At 40.8% G+C, this 14,039-nt stretch overlaps 3 protein-coding genes and 1 long non-coding RNA gene across 4 annotated transcripts; 3 read left to right on the forward strand and 1 right to left on the reverse strand.

Annotated features, from left to right (window-relative positions):
- Positions 1-326: 326 nt before the first annotated feature.
- LOC131879771 (uncharacterized) lies at positions 327-6,788 on the forward strand. The gene is made up of 4 exons (XM_059226186.1): positions 327-697; positions 1,762-1,953; positions 2,913-3,230; positions 6,389-6,788. Exons 1-4 carry the CDS (start codon positions 578-580, stop codon positions 6,731-6,733), a joined length of 975 nt encoding a protein of 324 aa, XP_059082169.1. The 5' UTR covers positions 327-577; the 3' UTR covers positions 6,734-6,788.
- Positions 3,300-3,788, reverse strand: LOC131879798 (uncharacterized). Its single transcript, XR_009373198.1, has 2 exons — positions 3,590-3,788; positions 3,300-3,512 (listed from the first exon to the last, which is right to left on the reverse strand). It is a non-coding gene; the product is annotated as an uncharacterized LOC131879798 (long non-coding RNA).
- A 1,858-nt stretch (positions 6,789-8,646) lies between the features above and the next one.
- Positions 8,647-10,018, forward strand: LOC131879779 (uncharacterized). The gene is made up of 3 exons (XM_059226196.1): positions 8,647-9,544; positions 9,615-9,786; positions 9,847-10,018. The coding sequence occupies exons 1-3, from the start codon at positions 8,881-8,883 to the stop codon at positions 9,965-9,967; spliced, it is 957 nt and encodes a 318-aa protein (XP_059082179.1). The 5' UTR covers positions 8,647-8,880; the 3' UTR covers positions 9,968-10,018.
- A 192-nt stretch (positions 10,019-10,210) lies between these two features.
- Positions 10,211-11,222, forward strand: LOC131879788 (apolipoprotein D-like). Its single transcript, XM_059226208.1, has 5 exons — positions 10,211-10,371; positions 10,439-10,526; positions 10,590-10,715; positions 10,800-10,942; positions 11,013-11,222. The coding sequence occupies exons 1-5, from the start codon at positions 10,243-10,245 to the stop codon at positions 11,133-11,135; spliced, it is 609 nt and encodes a 202-aa protein (XP_059082191.1). The 5' UTR covers positions 10,211-10,242; the 3' UTR covers positions 11,136-11,222.
- Positions 11,223-14,039: the final 2,817 nt, after the last annotated feature.

Here is a 14,039-nt window from a genome sequence, read left to right on the forward strand (position 1 = left end):
GAGAGTGCTTGCAATTCAAATTCGGAATATAAGGAAGCCTAATTTCAACCAAAACTATTTTTTTTTGCCGTAGAGTAACAAAAAACGAATAGAGAAGTAGAAAAACAACCGCCGTGCAATATGGTATTTTCTGAAATCTTGTTAGTGCTATTTGCAACAAATCGGTTGTGAAGCTCTCTTGACAACAAAAATATGTCTAAAAGAAAATATGAGCGAATCCATTTTGCTGCTTCACAAAGTAGGATTAATCTGTATCGTTGTATCATTTTTAAACTACTCATATTTCATAGTCCCTCTACGCTGATCAACTATCAAAAATGGGTTGAAGTTTGTCTTATATCGCGTGTCTCCGAACTTTTTGACTATTCATGTGAGAGCAATTACTTGAATCAGATTTGGGTTATGGTCACGCACTATCCCTCAAACCAGTAAAGAGCTTGGATAAGAGTATTCGTTTATTTCGAACTATTTGACTTCCTCGTTACAAAGCAACAACATGAATGGTGTAATCGATATAAACCACTGATTAAGGTTCGCTTTTATTCATTCAAGTGGGGCAGTTTAGTCTATCAACATCATGAGAGGAAGCATTCTGTTCTTTTTCTATTCCTTTCAATCCACTTGGGCCGATTTCAAAGTGCAAAGCGTCGCTTACAAAGGCATTAAAAATGTCTGGTACGAGGGGCCTGCTCACAAGGTATTTGATTTCATGATATCCTGTAGTAAACTGTGCATTAAAGGCTATTAATAATAGTATTGTGCGTGTTATTTGGAAAGCAGAAGGCGTAGTGAAGTGGATAAAAGAGTGTCATACCATGAGACAAGTCCCCGATTCGATTCGCCTTCCCGACGTTTCTTCGGGAAAGTATGGACTGCAAATTTACCAACTGACAAGATCAAATTTGTCGGTAGACCAACTATGATTGACGGTTAAAGCTTTAATTAATTGTAAAAATGAGTTCTGGGAATTATATTCTCTTCACCGGAAAGAAAAAAAAATCGGTGAAGAATCCAGCTTACATATTTCACATAGAGTACCAAAATTTCAAGTCAGTAAATAAAACGAAAAACAAAACAATATGTGCAGGATTTGGACTTAATTGAAAGGCGTGGAGACACCAAGTGCCGAGAGGTACTAGCTAGTACGAATTCCTGGGTCAGAAAGTCTTTTAATTCCATTTTTCTATCAACATTCTTTTGCTTTTCGAGATTATCTGTTTCAAAAGCATAAATAAATAATGCTTAACTAAGCTGTACATACTCTCTGTCATCTCGAATTATCCGAATTCTTTTTTGTGGCAAGAGTGGTCAATGCTCTGTAAAGCAAAATGCCTTTTGCATTCTTTAACGGACATTTATCATTGAACAATTTTCTTGTCTTCAATATTCGTAGGGAGTATGCAGGAGTTGATCCAGTAGCATCTTTCAAGTCAGACAAGATTCAGAAGTTCTTGATCAATCTTACATTCAAGAGCTAACCAGACCCGTCAAATCTTAGTCGGTGGTGGACCATATATTATTGATAAATTGAAATTAAATATTGAGATCTATTCTTTTGGTGTCGAATTGTCGCTCATTCAATTCGCAATAGCGATAAGGAAGTCCGAAAAAATCTCATTTTTCGCTTCCAATTATCAATTCCGTTGCGTACATTTTCATCTTCTATCACCCTCGTAGTACAGTAGGTAGAAATTAGAAACTGAGCTCACATGAAGACGTTTGGTGCTGAATTTTCTTTTCTTTTGTCATCCACCATTGCAGTCCATTCAGATTGGCAACGAAGGCACAGGGGTTGAACTTTTGCAGCAAATGTGCGCCAACCATTGCACGGTGGAAGACGCATGTGACGCTTACTACGTAGAGAGCAAGTCTGGCAGCAATTGTCATCTGGTGAACGAAAGACAATATCCCAACATCAATCGAACCATTGGTCATGGCTGGTCATCCACGAAGGTGAGAGTTCCTTCCTTTCCCGTATCAGTAAGGTTCTCAAAATTATGCATAAACGTAAACTTGAGATGCAAATAAAGATGCAAAATAAAAACAAGCCCAGGCAAATAAGCAAATAAGAATGCAATTGAACTTCAATGATGCTGTATATTGCTATGGATTGCTGATTTAAGTGGATAAACATCTGAATGGTAATCCAAACTTCCATAACAATTATAGGCCTGTGCTGTCGATACAACAGCTTTGACTTGTCAGTCCCTTCCCAAGTAATGGGGCACCCCCGCATGGTTTCGTGAGTGCATATTTTGAGATGCAATTTGTACCCAGTTGCACCTACTGCGAGTATCAAATAGTTTCGTGAACGCACATTTTGAAATGCAACTGGGTACAATTTAGTACTGTCGTATTTCAAAATTTGCGCTCACGAAACCACGCAGGGGTACCCCATTAGGAGGCAAAAGGGGCACTTTAAATTTGGATGGATGGTGTCAGAGTGTCCGGAATAGATACTGTGATCACTGCATGGGTAGAAAAAAATCAAGTCTTTCCGAAGATCAACAGTTTTTATACTTGAAAACCTAGGGGTCTTTTTTAGAAACCGACTTCAGTCAATGTCATTCTTTGAAAGTGCTCAGTGGGTTGCTCTTTGTGAGGGTTTGTTTGATAAGATATGCTCATTGTGTTCCAAGAAAGAGTAGGGCCACGGGGTGCCAATTTCTTATCAAAATAATGAAAATATTTTTTTAGACCAACACAAAATCAGCCAAAGGAAGCCTAAAATGCATAAAATGCATAAAAATGTGAAAACGGGCCCAAGATGCAAATAAGGGACCAGGACGTGAATAAGTCGTATTGGTATAAGTTTGAGAACATTACTTGTCACTCATATGGCTATGATTTGGTTTGATTAACTGTAAGATTGTCATAAGCTTCTACTTATGGTGCAGAATGTGTATTTCTAGGTATATTTTGTCAAGATTTACGGAGAACCCACTTCAAACATTCCTCTACCGGATACATTGCTGCCCCCATGCGATAAGGATGAGTTCACTTTGTCTGAGAGTGAATGCAATGCGTTCCCACCCAACCCAATGACGATTTACCAATGTCCAGCCTCCACCTCCAACTACGAGAACACGGTGTCCTTGATATCAGATGCCAAATGCGGCCAAGAGAATCGCATCCTCCAATGCGAGCTCTCCCGAGGGACAGTCACATCCAATGTCTTGGACAAAGAATTTTTTGACCGGATTTTCACGAAAACGGCTTACATGTCCACTGTGAGTTAAAATACCAGTCATTCTAAAATTATCGGGAAAATTTCTGCAAAAAAGGAAAAGGGCTCCAAATAAGGTTCCAGATTTTTAATCAAAACTCATCAATGCAAGAGAATGGTCCCTAAAATCTTGGATTTGAAGGCGTTGCAAGTCTTCTTCGCGTATTCCATGAATAGTGTGGCCAGACCTGATTCACGGAGGCCTTCAAGGAGTTGACATTGGGATGGTGGCTCTTGCAAGCCTTTATGTGCATCTAATCCAAAGGCTCTGTAGGGTCCAGAACTCCTTAGACCAAAACAAAATTTGTTCGAGAGAGATGTCTTCAAAACAAATCACAGTGCTTCATCACGGTCGTTACAAACCTCTTGCAAGCATTCTTGCAGACATCTACGACCCTGGAGTTGTTTCTCGGGCCCTTGGCGTAGACCAACACTCGGTCTTCTTGCGGTTGAAAATAGAGAAATATTGAAAGTCTCCGACGCTTCTTCTCCTCCCAACAGTATATGGATCACCAACTTGGCATGAGCCTGTTCGGCTACAACTTTATGTGATTATAAGAAGACTGAGATTAGGCTTGGCAAAATGATAAAATCACTCATAAGCCTGGGACTTTAAAGATTGCGATTGACGAAATTTGATAACGCTAAATATAATGTGTAGAAAGCATGTCAGATGTGATGGTATGTTTTTCAGAGGCTACCGCAAAACTCTAGAGATCGATAAGAGTGAAGTGACAATGATCTTTTAACACAATAGGCATTTCATTGACCGAAGGTAGCGCCCTCTGCTTCGTCCAAGTGCGAACAAACAAACGTCGAACTTCTACTAGAAATATGAACTGCGAACGAGCTTCCCGGCAAATCGGCCTGCTCTTGGTCATAGCGACTCTGAGCTGCTTTTCGAACTAAAGTAATAAGATAAGGATTATAGATCTCCTCAACTAAAGGCGGGTAATTTTAATGTCATTTACTTGTCAAGTGATTTGTTTCAAAGTTATGTTGTCAAATGCTAATGTAGCTGACCAAGAGCAGGTCGAAAATTCGAATTTTATGTAGTGTTTACTACATAACTTTGGACATATCTCCCGAGTTCGGTAAGCACAGCTTTCGGCTCAAACTTGACCATGTTCATCTATTCAATAAGATCTTGTGAACGCATGAAGTGCTTATTTAGAATACAGTGAACGGGTTAGGGGATAAGAAATTGTTGCTTCCGTTCCCAGTCCAAATTTCTAGAAGTCCGTTTCTGCACGCACAAAGACTGGGCCACAAATATGGCAAGCCTGAAATCATTCAAATATGATCAAATCATCAGAGCTCAAAACGGTAGGATTAATATCTGCCACCATCCTATCCAAAAGTTGGCGAGAGCTATTGACAAATTTTGTAGCATTGTACATCAGCGACATAGTCATAGCCAGCGTAATGCTCCTCCAAGACAATCTGATGCTTGAAATTGACAATGATTAATGAATTCGAGACAGCTACTTGTTTTTTAAATGTCGAACTTTGAAGATAACATTCATTCAGTTGACACGATCGAAAATAAGAGGTTTGCGGGAGGAGTTTTTTTCAATTCAATAAAAAAGAACTTATTGTGTCGCGTGTGTATTTGGACAAACTTCCTGTGATCGATTGGAGTTAACATTCGAAATATCTCCCGTGGATGTTATAATCAACCTAGCCTGAGTACCATAATGATCATCTGAGCACTCATGCTCAGGCCAATAGCTGAAACTAATGAACCGATGATTCAAAATATAACGGTTGGCTTTCGATATGCTAAACAAGATGACAATCCCGAATCATTGTTAATTAGGAGGAACGCTCTCAAGACCAAGCATGGTTTAAAGTGTTGTGGAAATTTGGGTAGCATCAAAAACTCATCGTAGTTTTTCATGTTCAGTTTAACATCCAGTTATGTTACGATTTTGCACTTAAAATTGGACATGAAAATTAAAAATTCACTTAGTATAAAAAAAATGCAATTTAAAAAAAACCACTAGACCACGGTTCATGATTGATTTAATCAGTGCTCTCAGGCTAGTGGTAGTCTTCTTACAATCACCTAAAGTTGCAGCCAACACAGGCTTGTGCCATTGGCTTCAGCAGATTAGATTTGAGTGAGGCTTTCATGTATAGATCACTACTATGAAAACATTGTTCCGGCATTGGATGGTAAATGCAAAGTTTTAATGAGTGACAGAGATAGCTTGCTTATCTGAACTCCGTTTTCCGCCAAGGCATTTTTGAAATTGATATACTATATCCTAGATACTATCCCAAACATTGACCCTGATCATCCTCGATTTAGTGAGTCTCGTCGATCTGATTTAGGATACTTCCAATCTGAAACCGGTGCCATGTAGGTTTAACAATCTGTGTGTTAGCGATCAAAGTGCTATCTATGCTTTTGAGACACAAGATTCGTCTCCCGCGATCAAATACAAGACTAGCCAACGAATGGTATGTATGCTTCTCATTCACTCTACCGCCTTTCAAGCGTTCAGTCACGGTTTCAACATTGATCCAATTGGTTTACGCGATGTGTTCGAAAAATTATTTTTACTGCTCCTCGCAATCCTATCCTCCTTGTGGGCCTCAACCAGGGGAGGCCTTTTGATCGTCCTTTGGGTCTTATCATCACTCTTCTCGAGGCTCGGCTGATGGTGATCTTGGAAGCATTGGCCAAGTTTCGAACACCTTCTGGAGTGACTTCCTATACCTTCGTTAGTGATTTAGACTGATGGCTAAGGCCTTGACCTATGGCCTGGTGGTCTTGCACCAGGTACACGATGCGCGGAATTTATCTCTTTCAGGGGGTCCACAATCTAGGCCACCTTTAATTCAGCTTCCAGTAGCGCAAGAAGTTTTCACGTTAGTAATTTCATTTTTGTGGAGATTTTGTGTCTACAATTGTTCTTGGCCAACGTCTCATCGTACCTCTTTCTCAATAGTTTTTGGATGCCCGGTAATGTATACAATATAAGTAGGATTGAACAGTTTGATTCTAGGAAAGGTTTATAGATAGCTATGAAGCAATGGAGAGCTTTCAAGAAGTTTAACAGATTTGATGGAAAAGGATTGCTTTTTCAAAGTTTTCGAAGGCACATAAAAGACTCGTTTCTTCCCCAACAATGATCTTTCGCTTCTTTTTTGTAGAGTTTGACAGTGGAAACTCTGAGCTATATCATGATGGACTTCATTTTCTCCCCGGTTCAGATCAGCCGGGTTATCATCAGAACCATTGATGTGAATATCGAGCGATTGAACCAAGTGAGTTTGGTGATCCATAGTCACAATGCGACCAACCAACTAGATGTGGATTTGTCTTCAAGCAGTCTAAATTGCGCTGTTATGATTAATTTCGCCTACACCGATACACCCTTGGCGAAAAATGCCACCGGATTGGAAATGAAGAATTTCGATTGGTGGGGATTCGATCCCAAGGGATTCAAAATGGACTTGTTTGTTATTGATCGACGGTCTCTGACAAGCAACAATTGATCATACCAATACGATCATCATCATTACAAGAAATAAAGTAGTTTTTCCCCGCTAATAGTATCCCTCTTTCATTCGTCATGTGTTCACCAAGTACAATTCCACTCCGTAAACAAGACTTGCGTTACAAAGTCAGTTCAAATTTAATGCCATACACAAAAGGCCCAAGTTTCACAATGAGTTTAATCAAAATCATTCTCATTTCAACTATAACTTTGGGCTTCACTATTTCTGAGGAGATTATCCAGTCTCATCATCTCATCTATCGAGGAATCCCAAGCTCTTGGCATGACGAAGACCAAACCACGGTACAATTTTTGTCCATTAAAAGAGTGTCAAACATTAGTTTCAAAGTTTCATAAACAGGACTTGGATATCAGGATCGCCAATCCCATCTATCCTCAATTGATTCGGGATATCTGCTCAAATTATTGCACCATATTTGAGTCGTGCGATGTTTTTCACGTGGATGATACTAGTAAATCTTCAGGGAACTGTCATCTGGTGAAAAGGAGTATAAGAAAAGAAAACGCTTCTAAAGGTACCGAGGATGAACCAAAGGTAAAAGTACAAGCAAGTGTTTTTTAAACTTTTGTTACTAAAAGGTCCTCTTTTTAGGTGTACCACTTCAAACTGATAATGGAAGACGACATTACATTCACAGAACCTGATCATTTACGACATGATTAAGTAAATGAAAGTGCATAACAATAAAGTGATTTTTTAATAACCATGCAATCCTTTGTGCACGACTAACAATGATCAATCTAGATCTTTTACGAAAATAAAGGTATTAAAATCAAGCAACTTTCACTTTTTTCCAAAAATGTCGGGAGACTTTCAAACCGTCATTTGCTCCGATATTCCGACTTTCCATTCGGGAATGGGAGAAAATAGGTGGAATAATTGTCGTCTTTTGTTGTTGGTGTACCAAGTTTTTACGCATGTACTATACAGAAGGAATCAAGCTTTGTCGCCCACCATGAAGTGAAAAGACGGAAGAACAAAAAGAATCCAAATTGACCGTGACAGACGAATAAGATATCAGCATTCGATGAGCGAATTCAGTTACGTGTCGATCACTTCCGATTGAGATGTGCCGTTGATCACAAGTCATGTTTCCAATGTCGCTGAACACGGCCCTCCAAGTGGCTTCCACTTTAGCGATCATGAACAAGACCTCCAACTTCCACTACTCCACTCTTCCCGACGAATATATGTCCGAATGGCCCGTGAAATCCCAAGTGGGAATCAACAATCAAGCATTGGAATCCAACCTGATCCAGAGTGTACCATCTTTAGTGGAACATCATTTTGAGCCGGTTTATTCCACTCAAAATACGACCGATCTCATTATTGCAACCACCACAACCTCCTACCCTACGACTATTAATTCAAGTGTTAAGGGACAGAACTTGGTTCTTGATGGAGCTGACTTCTATGATTATTCCGACCTGATGAGACTCCCGGATCAACTGGCCATGGAGCAAGATCGAGAAGAGGATCATAAGGAATGGCGTGAATGGTCTGAAGGGGGTGCCGATAATTCCGACGATTCCGTAGTGGATTATTTCACGTCAAAGAATGAGCGGTTAGAAACAGATGAAGCTTCGTTGAAAGTGACTAGACCTCCGACGGTTGTACCCATGGAAATTGAATCCCACAATACTCCAACTAGAAGGAGCATTGGGTACAATTGGAACTCGTGGTTCTCGCCTAAAAGAGGTCGATATCCTCCAAAGCCAATGTCGCCCAGGGCTCAACGACACACAAGAAAGAGATCTAAGAAGCGACCCACAAAGAGGAAACGAAGACCATCTCCCAGTATGAAGAGACCTCAGTTCAAAAGATACACGGATAATGTCACTCCATATTATGAAACAACAACTACCACTGTCAGTCCCCTTGTGAAGGTATTCAATTCGTATGAATTTAGTCTGCCAGATTTCCCGTCAGAAATCATTGCAAAAATAGATAACTCTTTGAATGGAGAAGATGGTTATTTTTCCAAGTCAGTGGAAAAAAACGATCAAACCAAGCCATCTCAAAACGTGTTTATCTTTCCCGATAAGGAAAAAAGCGACAAGGTGGCCCATGATCCTGGGGCTTCTTTATCCACGGACTCCTTTTTTGATCGCCTACTGGATAAGATGGAGGACACAATTGATCGGGTGGCAAGTCGGTCAGGCACCGCTTCAAACTATTACGCACCTGCTCCAAGTTATTCCGCTCCTTCGCCCAGTTATCATGCGCCTGTCCCAATTGTGTACCACGCCCCAAATCCTGCTCCAGCCCCCACCTATCATCACTATCCGGCACACGGCAAAGACTATGACTTCAGTCCCATTTTCCTGTCCTTGATTCCGCTACTTTTTGGTCTTGGCGCGCTGCTGGGCTTAAACTTGAATAATGACGACGACCCCGCTCCGGCACCAGTGACGCCCAATGTAACCATCAACAGCCAAACGAGTTCGAACTCAGATGCCACTTCCTCGTCATCGGGTTCTAATGGCACATCGTCAACTTCGTTTCTACCCATATTTGTGTTCCCAAATGGAACCTTAGCTTTTCCAGCTATTATTCCGGGACTGACCCCAATCCAGGGTTTGACTGGCATCACTGGTATCACACTGGGATTAGGAAACCTGTTCGGCTTGATCCCACTACCGCTCGGCCGGAACTTTCCAGACTCTGAGGACATGGATCTGATTGTAGAGCAAGGCGAGGAACTTGATTTCACTCCTCAATATGTTCCCATGTCTGATGTTTGGGAAGAGTTTTCGTTTAATCCGTTGTATGACCTTTTTAGCGTGGGTAAGTTTTGTCACAGATTGTTCTTTTCTAATAGGGTGACACTTGAATTTTGTGGCCGTTTCTGATTTAGGTCCTTCAGAGTTGGTCCAGAGGAGCTGGAAATCTTGGTCTAAATTGGGTGACTTGACCACCATGAGAGGCACCAGAACCTTGCGCGTTCAATGCTTTACCCGTCAGCTCTGTCAAAGCCAATCGGAGGATTACAGAGCATTTGGCAAAAACATATATCTCACCTCATCTAAGTGAGTGTTTTTCAAGTTAAATATTTTATTGTTCAAGCTCTAATAATAGCTTTTATGTAGGTTGCTGGCTGCATGGTGGGAAGGATCCAAATGGAACATACCACTCCATCATTTGATTTGGACTCTTCAAATGGGAAATGAAGAAGATTGTGATCAAATTCATTGTTCCGATCAATCATAGTTAGTAGACTAATAAATATCACGATAGTTCACAATAAAACAGTATCGACCTATCAAACAAATATCCAATTTATTTGCCAGTCAACAGCCCTTCCTTATGCGTGGCTCCGTTTGCATTTTCAATAGATAGAGAGTACAAGATGACAACAGATATTGATATGCAATCAATCAAGCAAGCTTGCACATGATTATTCAACTCAAATTAAGTGGTCAGACTTACGCAACATCTCTATTCATAAATATTAGATTAGAGCCGCAGAGTGTCATAGTGAAATAATGATTCGAACCTTCAAGATGCAGCTGACAATCGCTCTTCTATCATTGACCTTGGCGGGCACAACAGCCTTTGTCACAAAGAGCCTCTGCCCTGATGTAACCACCAAACCAGACTTTGACGCCACCCAGGCAAGTATACTGTACAATCTATTTGGCCTATATGACGAACTATAGATTGATATTTTTTCGGTTTCAGTACGTCGGAAGGTGGTATCAACAATCTGAATTGGGCAATCATCGCCCAGGGATTGAAAAATGTGTCCACACTGAATACCAAGCTTATCGTAAGGATTTTGAATGAATTAGACTTTGAACATAATGCAGATGAAAAAAACCATTTCTTGTAGCTAATGGTACTCTTAGCGTTTACAATGGCGCCATTGGCGAGGACTTGGAGGTTCAAGAGATCTGTGGTTTGGCATTTTGTCCTGATGAAGCTAATCCAGCTCAATGTCAGGTTCTGTTTCCCTTCAGTGAGTTTACATTCCGTTCTCTGAATGGATAGAGCAATTCCATTTACTAATGGGGTTTCGTTTCTAATTTGCTTTCATTTCCAGATCCGATTCCGGGCACCTATTGGGTCCTGGATACTGATTACGAGAACTGGGCCGCAGTTTACTCATGTACTGATGTCTTAGGTTTGGTGAAAGCTGAATTCGCTTGGGTCTTGGCTAGAGAGCCAGTTCTTTCGCCTGAATTGGTAAGATTTTGTGTCATCCAAATTGAATAGATGACTTGGATTGCGCTTGAATTTGGGCTTGGTGTTTCAGTTGGCCACAGCCTTTGAGGCCTACACATCCAGAGGTATAGACATCACTGAGTTCGAGACCACCGTTCATGATGATGGATGCACATACGAGAAACCGGATCCTACTTGTGCCGACGAGTTATGATGGGATGAAATTATGATGGCATAATTATTGATAAACCTGTGCTTTAAAGTAAAAAAATATTACGTGGAAAAAAAGACCGAAAATTAATACGAATGACTGTTAAAAACAATCTCTATTCTGAGACGCCTAACGAGGTAAAGAAGAGTCTTGGTTGCGCCACTAATGATTGCAAAGGCCGATTAAAACGTGAGAAGCTAATTTGCTAGCAACAATGCGAATCTATGATTACCTATATTTCCGACAAATGCAATTCAATCCTGATTCAAAACAACGCGAGGTCGGTTTGAAACACTTCCAAAAAACTGACACAAGGCTGGCAATAATTAACTATTCTTCTTGATCCAAATGAGCATTCGTAACATCACAGTTCCTCACTATTTGTAGAGAGGGAATTAGTTGTTCTATATAGATAGTTGGATCGATGAAGAGAGACGTCTGACCAAGTTGCTGATCTATAGAGATGCAGCCTTTGGAGAATTTTCATAGTGACCCTTTCCATTCATCGATCTCGAATTGGAAAGCATTGACAGTTTGAATGATAAGACCCCCGTCGGTGATGTTAACGTATTGCTTCGAGATGTTGTCAGGTGGCAGGGAAAAGTAAAGACATGCCCTAAACTTGGGTCATACCCGTTTCCATCATACTTCGGCCATTCGTTCGTTGAATGAATAACTCCAGAGTTCGGGTTGCCCGTTTCGACAAAATTAGTCCAAAAGATTGACCATTAATTGCAAAGTCTCGTGATCAGTTCCCTTAAGTCTGGCCTCAAATGGAATTGAATGGCCTCGGAATTGAAGGAATATTTCGTCTGAGTGAGAGGCCCCTTTGTTTAAGTTACTCCAATAATGGCCAAGAATTTGACCAATGGGCTATACATAAAAGCAGAATTCTTCTCTGAGAGTACTTACTGTACATATAAGGGTGTTGGTTGTAAATGGACTTGAAGTGACGCACTTTAACAATCATTTCGCAGAAAGATAGGCCGATCTAGTTGGTGAGACTAAAGGAGCCTCGATGAGAGTAAATGTATGAGTAGATGGACTTATTATTATTTTGCGGGGTCATAGTGAATACCCCTATGAATCCTGGGAGACCATACATGAGGGTAAAATAGCCTGTCAAGTCGTTGATCTCCTCAAAGTTGTCGGGAAATCTCTTCAAAAGGCTTTTTTCAAAATAGTGATCGGCCACGCTTCGATCATGGTCATTTATTTCATCAGGCTCGCCAAAAGTCAAAAGGTCACCTTTAGTCACCCTGCACAATTCAAGGAAACGGAAACCTTGTGTTATCGTCCCGTCAGAATAAAAAGGAATCTTAATTGCAGTTTCTTCTTGCTTAACGTTAAATACATCCATTACTTGCTTTACCTTTGAAACATAAAGACTGATGCAATTTCATGCCACCTATTTTTGGTGTCTTGAAAAAGATGGTAGTTGGTCCGATATTGCGCCGAAAAAAGTAGATTGTCAAACTCGCTGTATCCATAGATGGTTGGCACTTTTTTGAAAATCACTGTCCTCTATCATTTCCAGAGGATCATGCGGAAAGAAAGCGTCCGATGTTCCATTGTCCAAATGATGTTTGAAGGGATTGAGCAGGACAATGTAGTGCTTGAAAAGGTCCAAGGCCTCTCGAGATGTCCCAATTGGATCCATATTTCTCAAGCACTGGCGGATTTCCAAAGCAATTCCCTTTGGATGGCAACCCATTGATTGAGCCAAGGTTCTAAACCATTGGTAGCGCCAATAGCTTTATCCCACGGTGTCAATAAAATTCCGGAAAAAACCTTGCGTAGTATGCCAGGTGCTGATCCGATTTTGGGTATGGAACTGTGGCAATGCCACTTTGAATGATAGCCATCTGAAATAAACCGGTTGCTTGAGGCGATATTATCTGAAAAAAGGCCAAGATCCCTTTGCACAGCACTTTGTCCCATAATCATCACCTGAAATCAGACTTCAGGTTTTTAACGAATAACAAAAAGAGCAACGATGAGAGTTTTAGTCCTTTGCCTCACGGAGAAATGGCCACAACGAAACACTTTATCTAAAATATACTATATTTTTTCACATTACAAGCACTTACAAATGGCGTCTAGTTTTATGTGATTGATTCCCTAAGATTATGATCTTTACAAAAGACAAAAAACTGGGACGCAAATGCCGCCAAACAAATTAAACGCCAAAAAATGAAATCTTACAATTGGAAGATACACTGAATATCAAAAGGAAGAATAATTAGGTCCTCATCAGATTCCAATGAAATGGACTAATAACGAACAAGAAAATGGATCCACAGCATCTTTTAGGTTGTATGCTCAAGTGGTGGTCAGAGCCTCTCCTCCCCTTTGTTATATCCCTAAGGACACCCCCCTAATCCAATATACTCGGAGGGTTATATCTTCACGTCCGTTCTATTCAAGATCAAGATTAGGAGTGTGTCCTTAGGGACACAACATGGCACAGTCGTCATGTCCGGCTTGCTGCCCTCTGTTTACGTCCATATATTGCGAATCTACACTTATGGACCTTTGAGGACATCAAGTTTCCAAGCTAAGGACCGCCTTTTGCGGACGAGCACATCCCTTTGTTGAAAAAAAACCGGCACGCCATTTGTGCACTTTGTCCGGCCCGCCTTTCTGCGTGTGGCCTGTCGCCCTCCAAGTTTGCGGCCCGTCAGCCCTCCATGTATTGTGGAGGATGTCCATCGTGAATTGTGGAGGATACCCACCCTCTCTCGCCCTTTTACTCTTGCAATTACCAACTATGGCTTCCTATTAATTGGACTTGGATTGTTCCAATCAAAATACTAGTCTTCTTATCAACTTTTCCTACACATCATCATGTTTCGTCAATTATTGCCTAGGGAAGAAATTTGATACCTTATTGGCCAACTCCACTTG

The sequence above is a fragment of the Tigriopus californicus genome, chromosome 1 (assembly GCF_007210705.1).
Source record: "Tigriopus californicus strain San Diego chromosome 1, Tcal_SD_v2.1, whole genome shotgun sequence".
NCBI lineage: Eukaryota > Metazoa > Arthropoda > Copepoda > Harpacticoida > Harpacticidae > Tigriopus > Tigriopus californicus.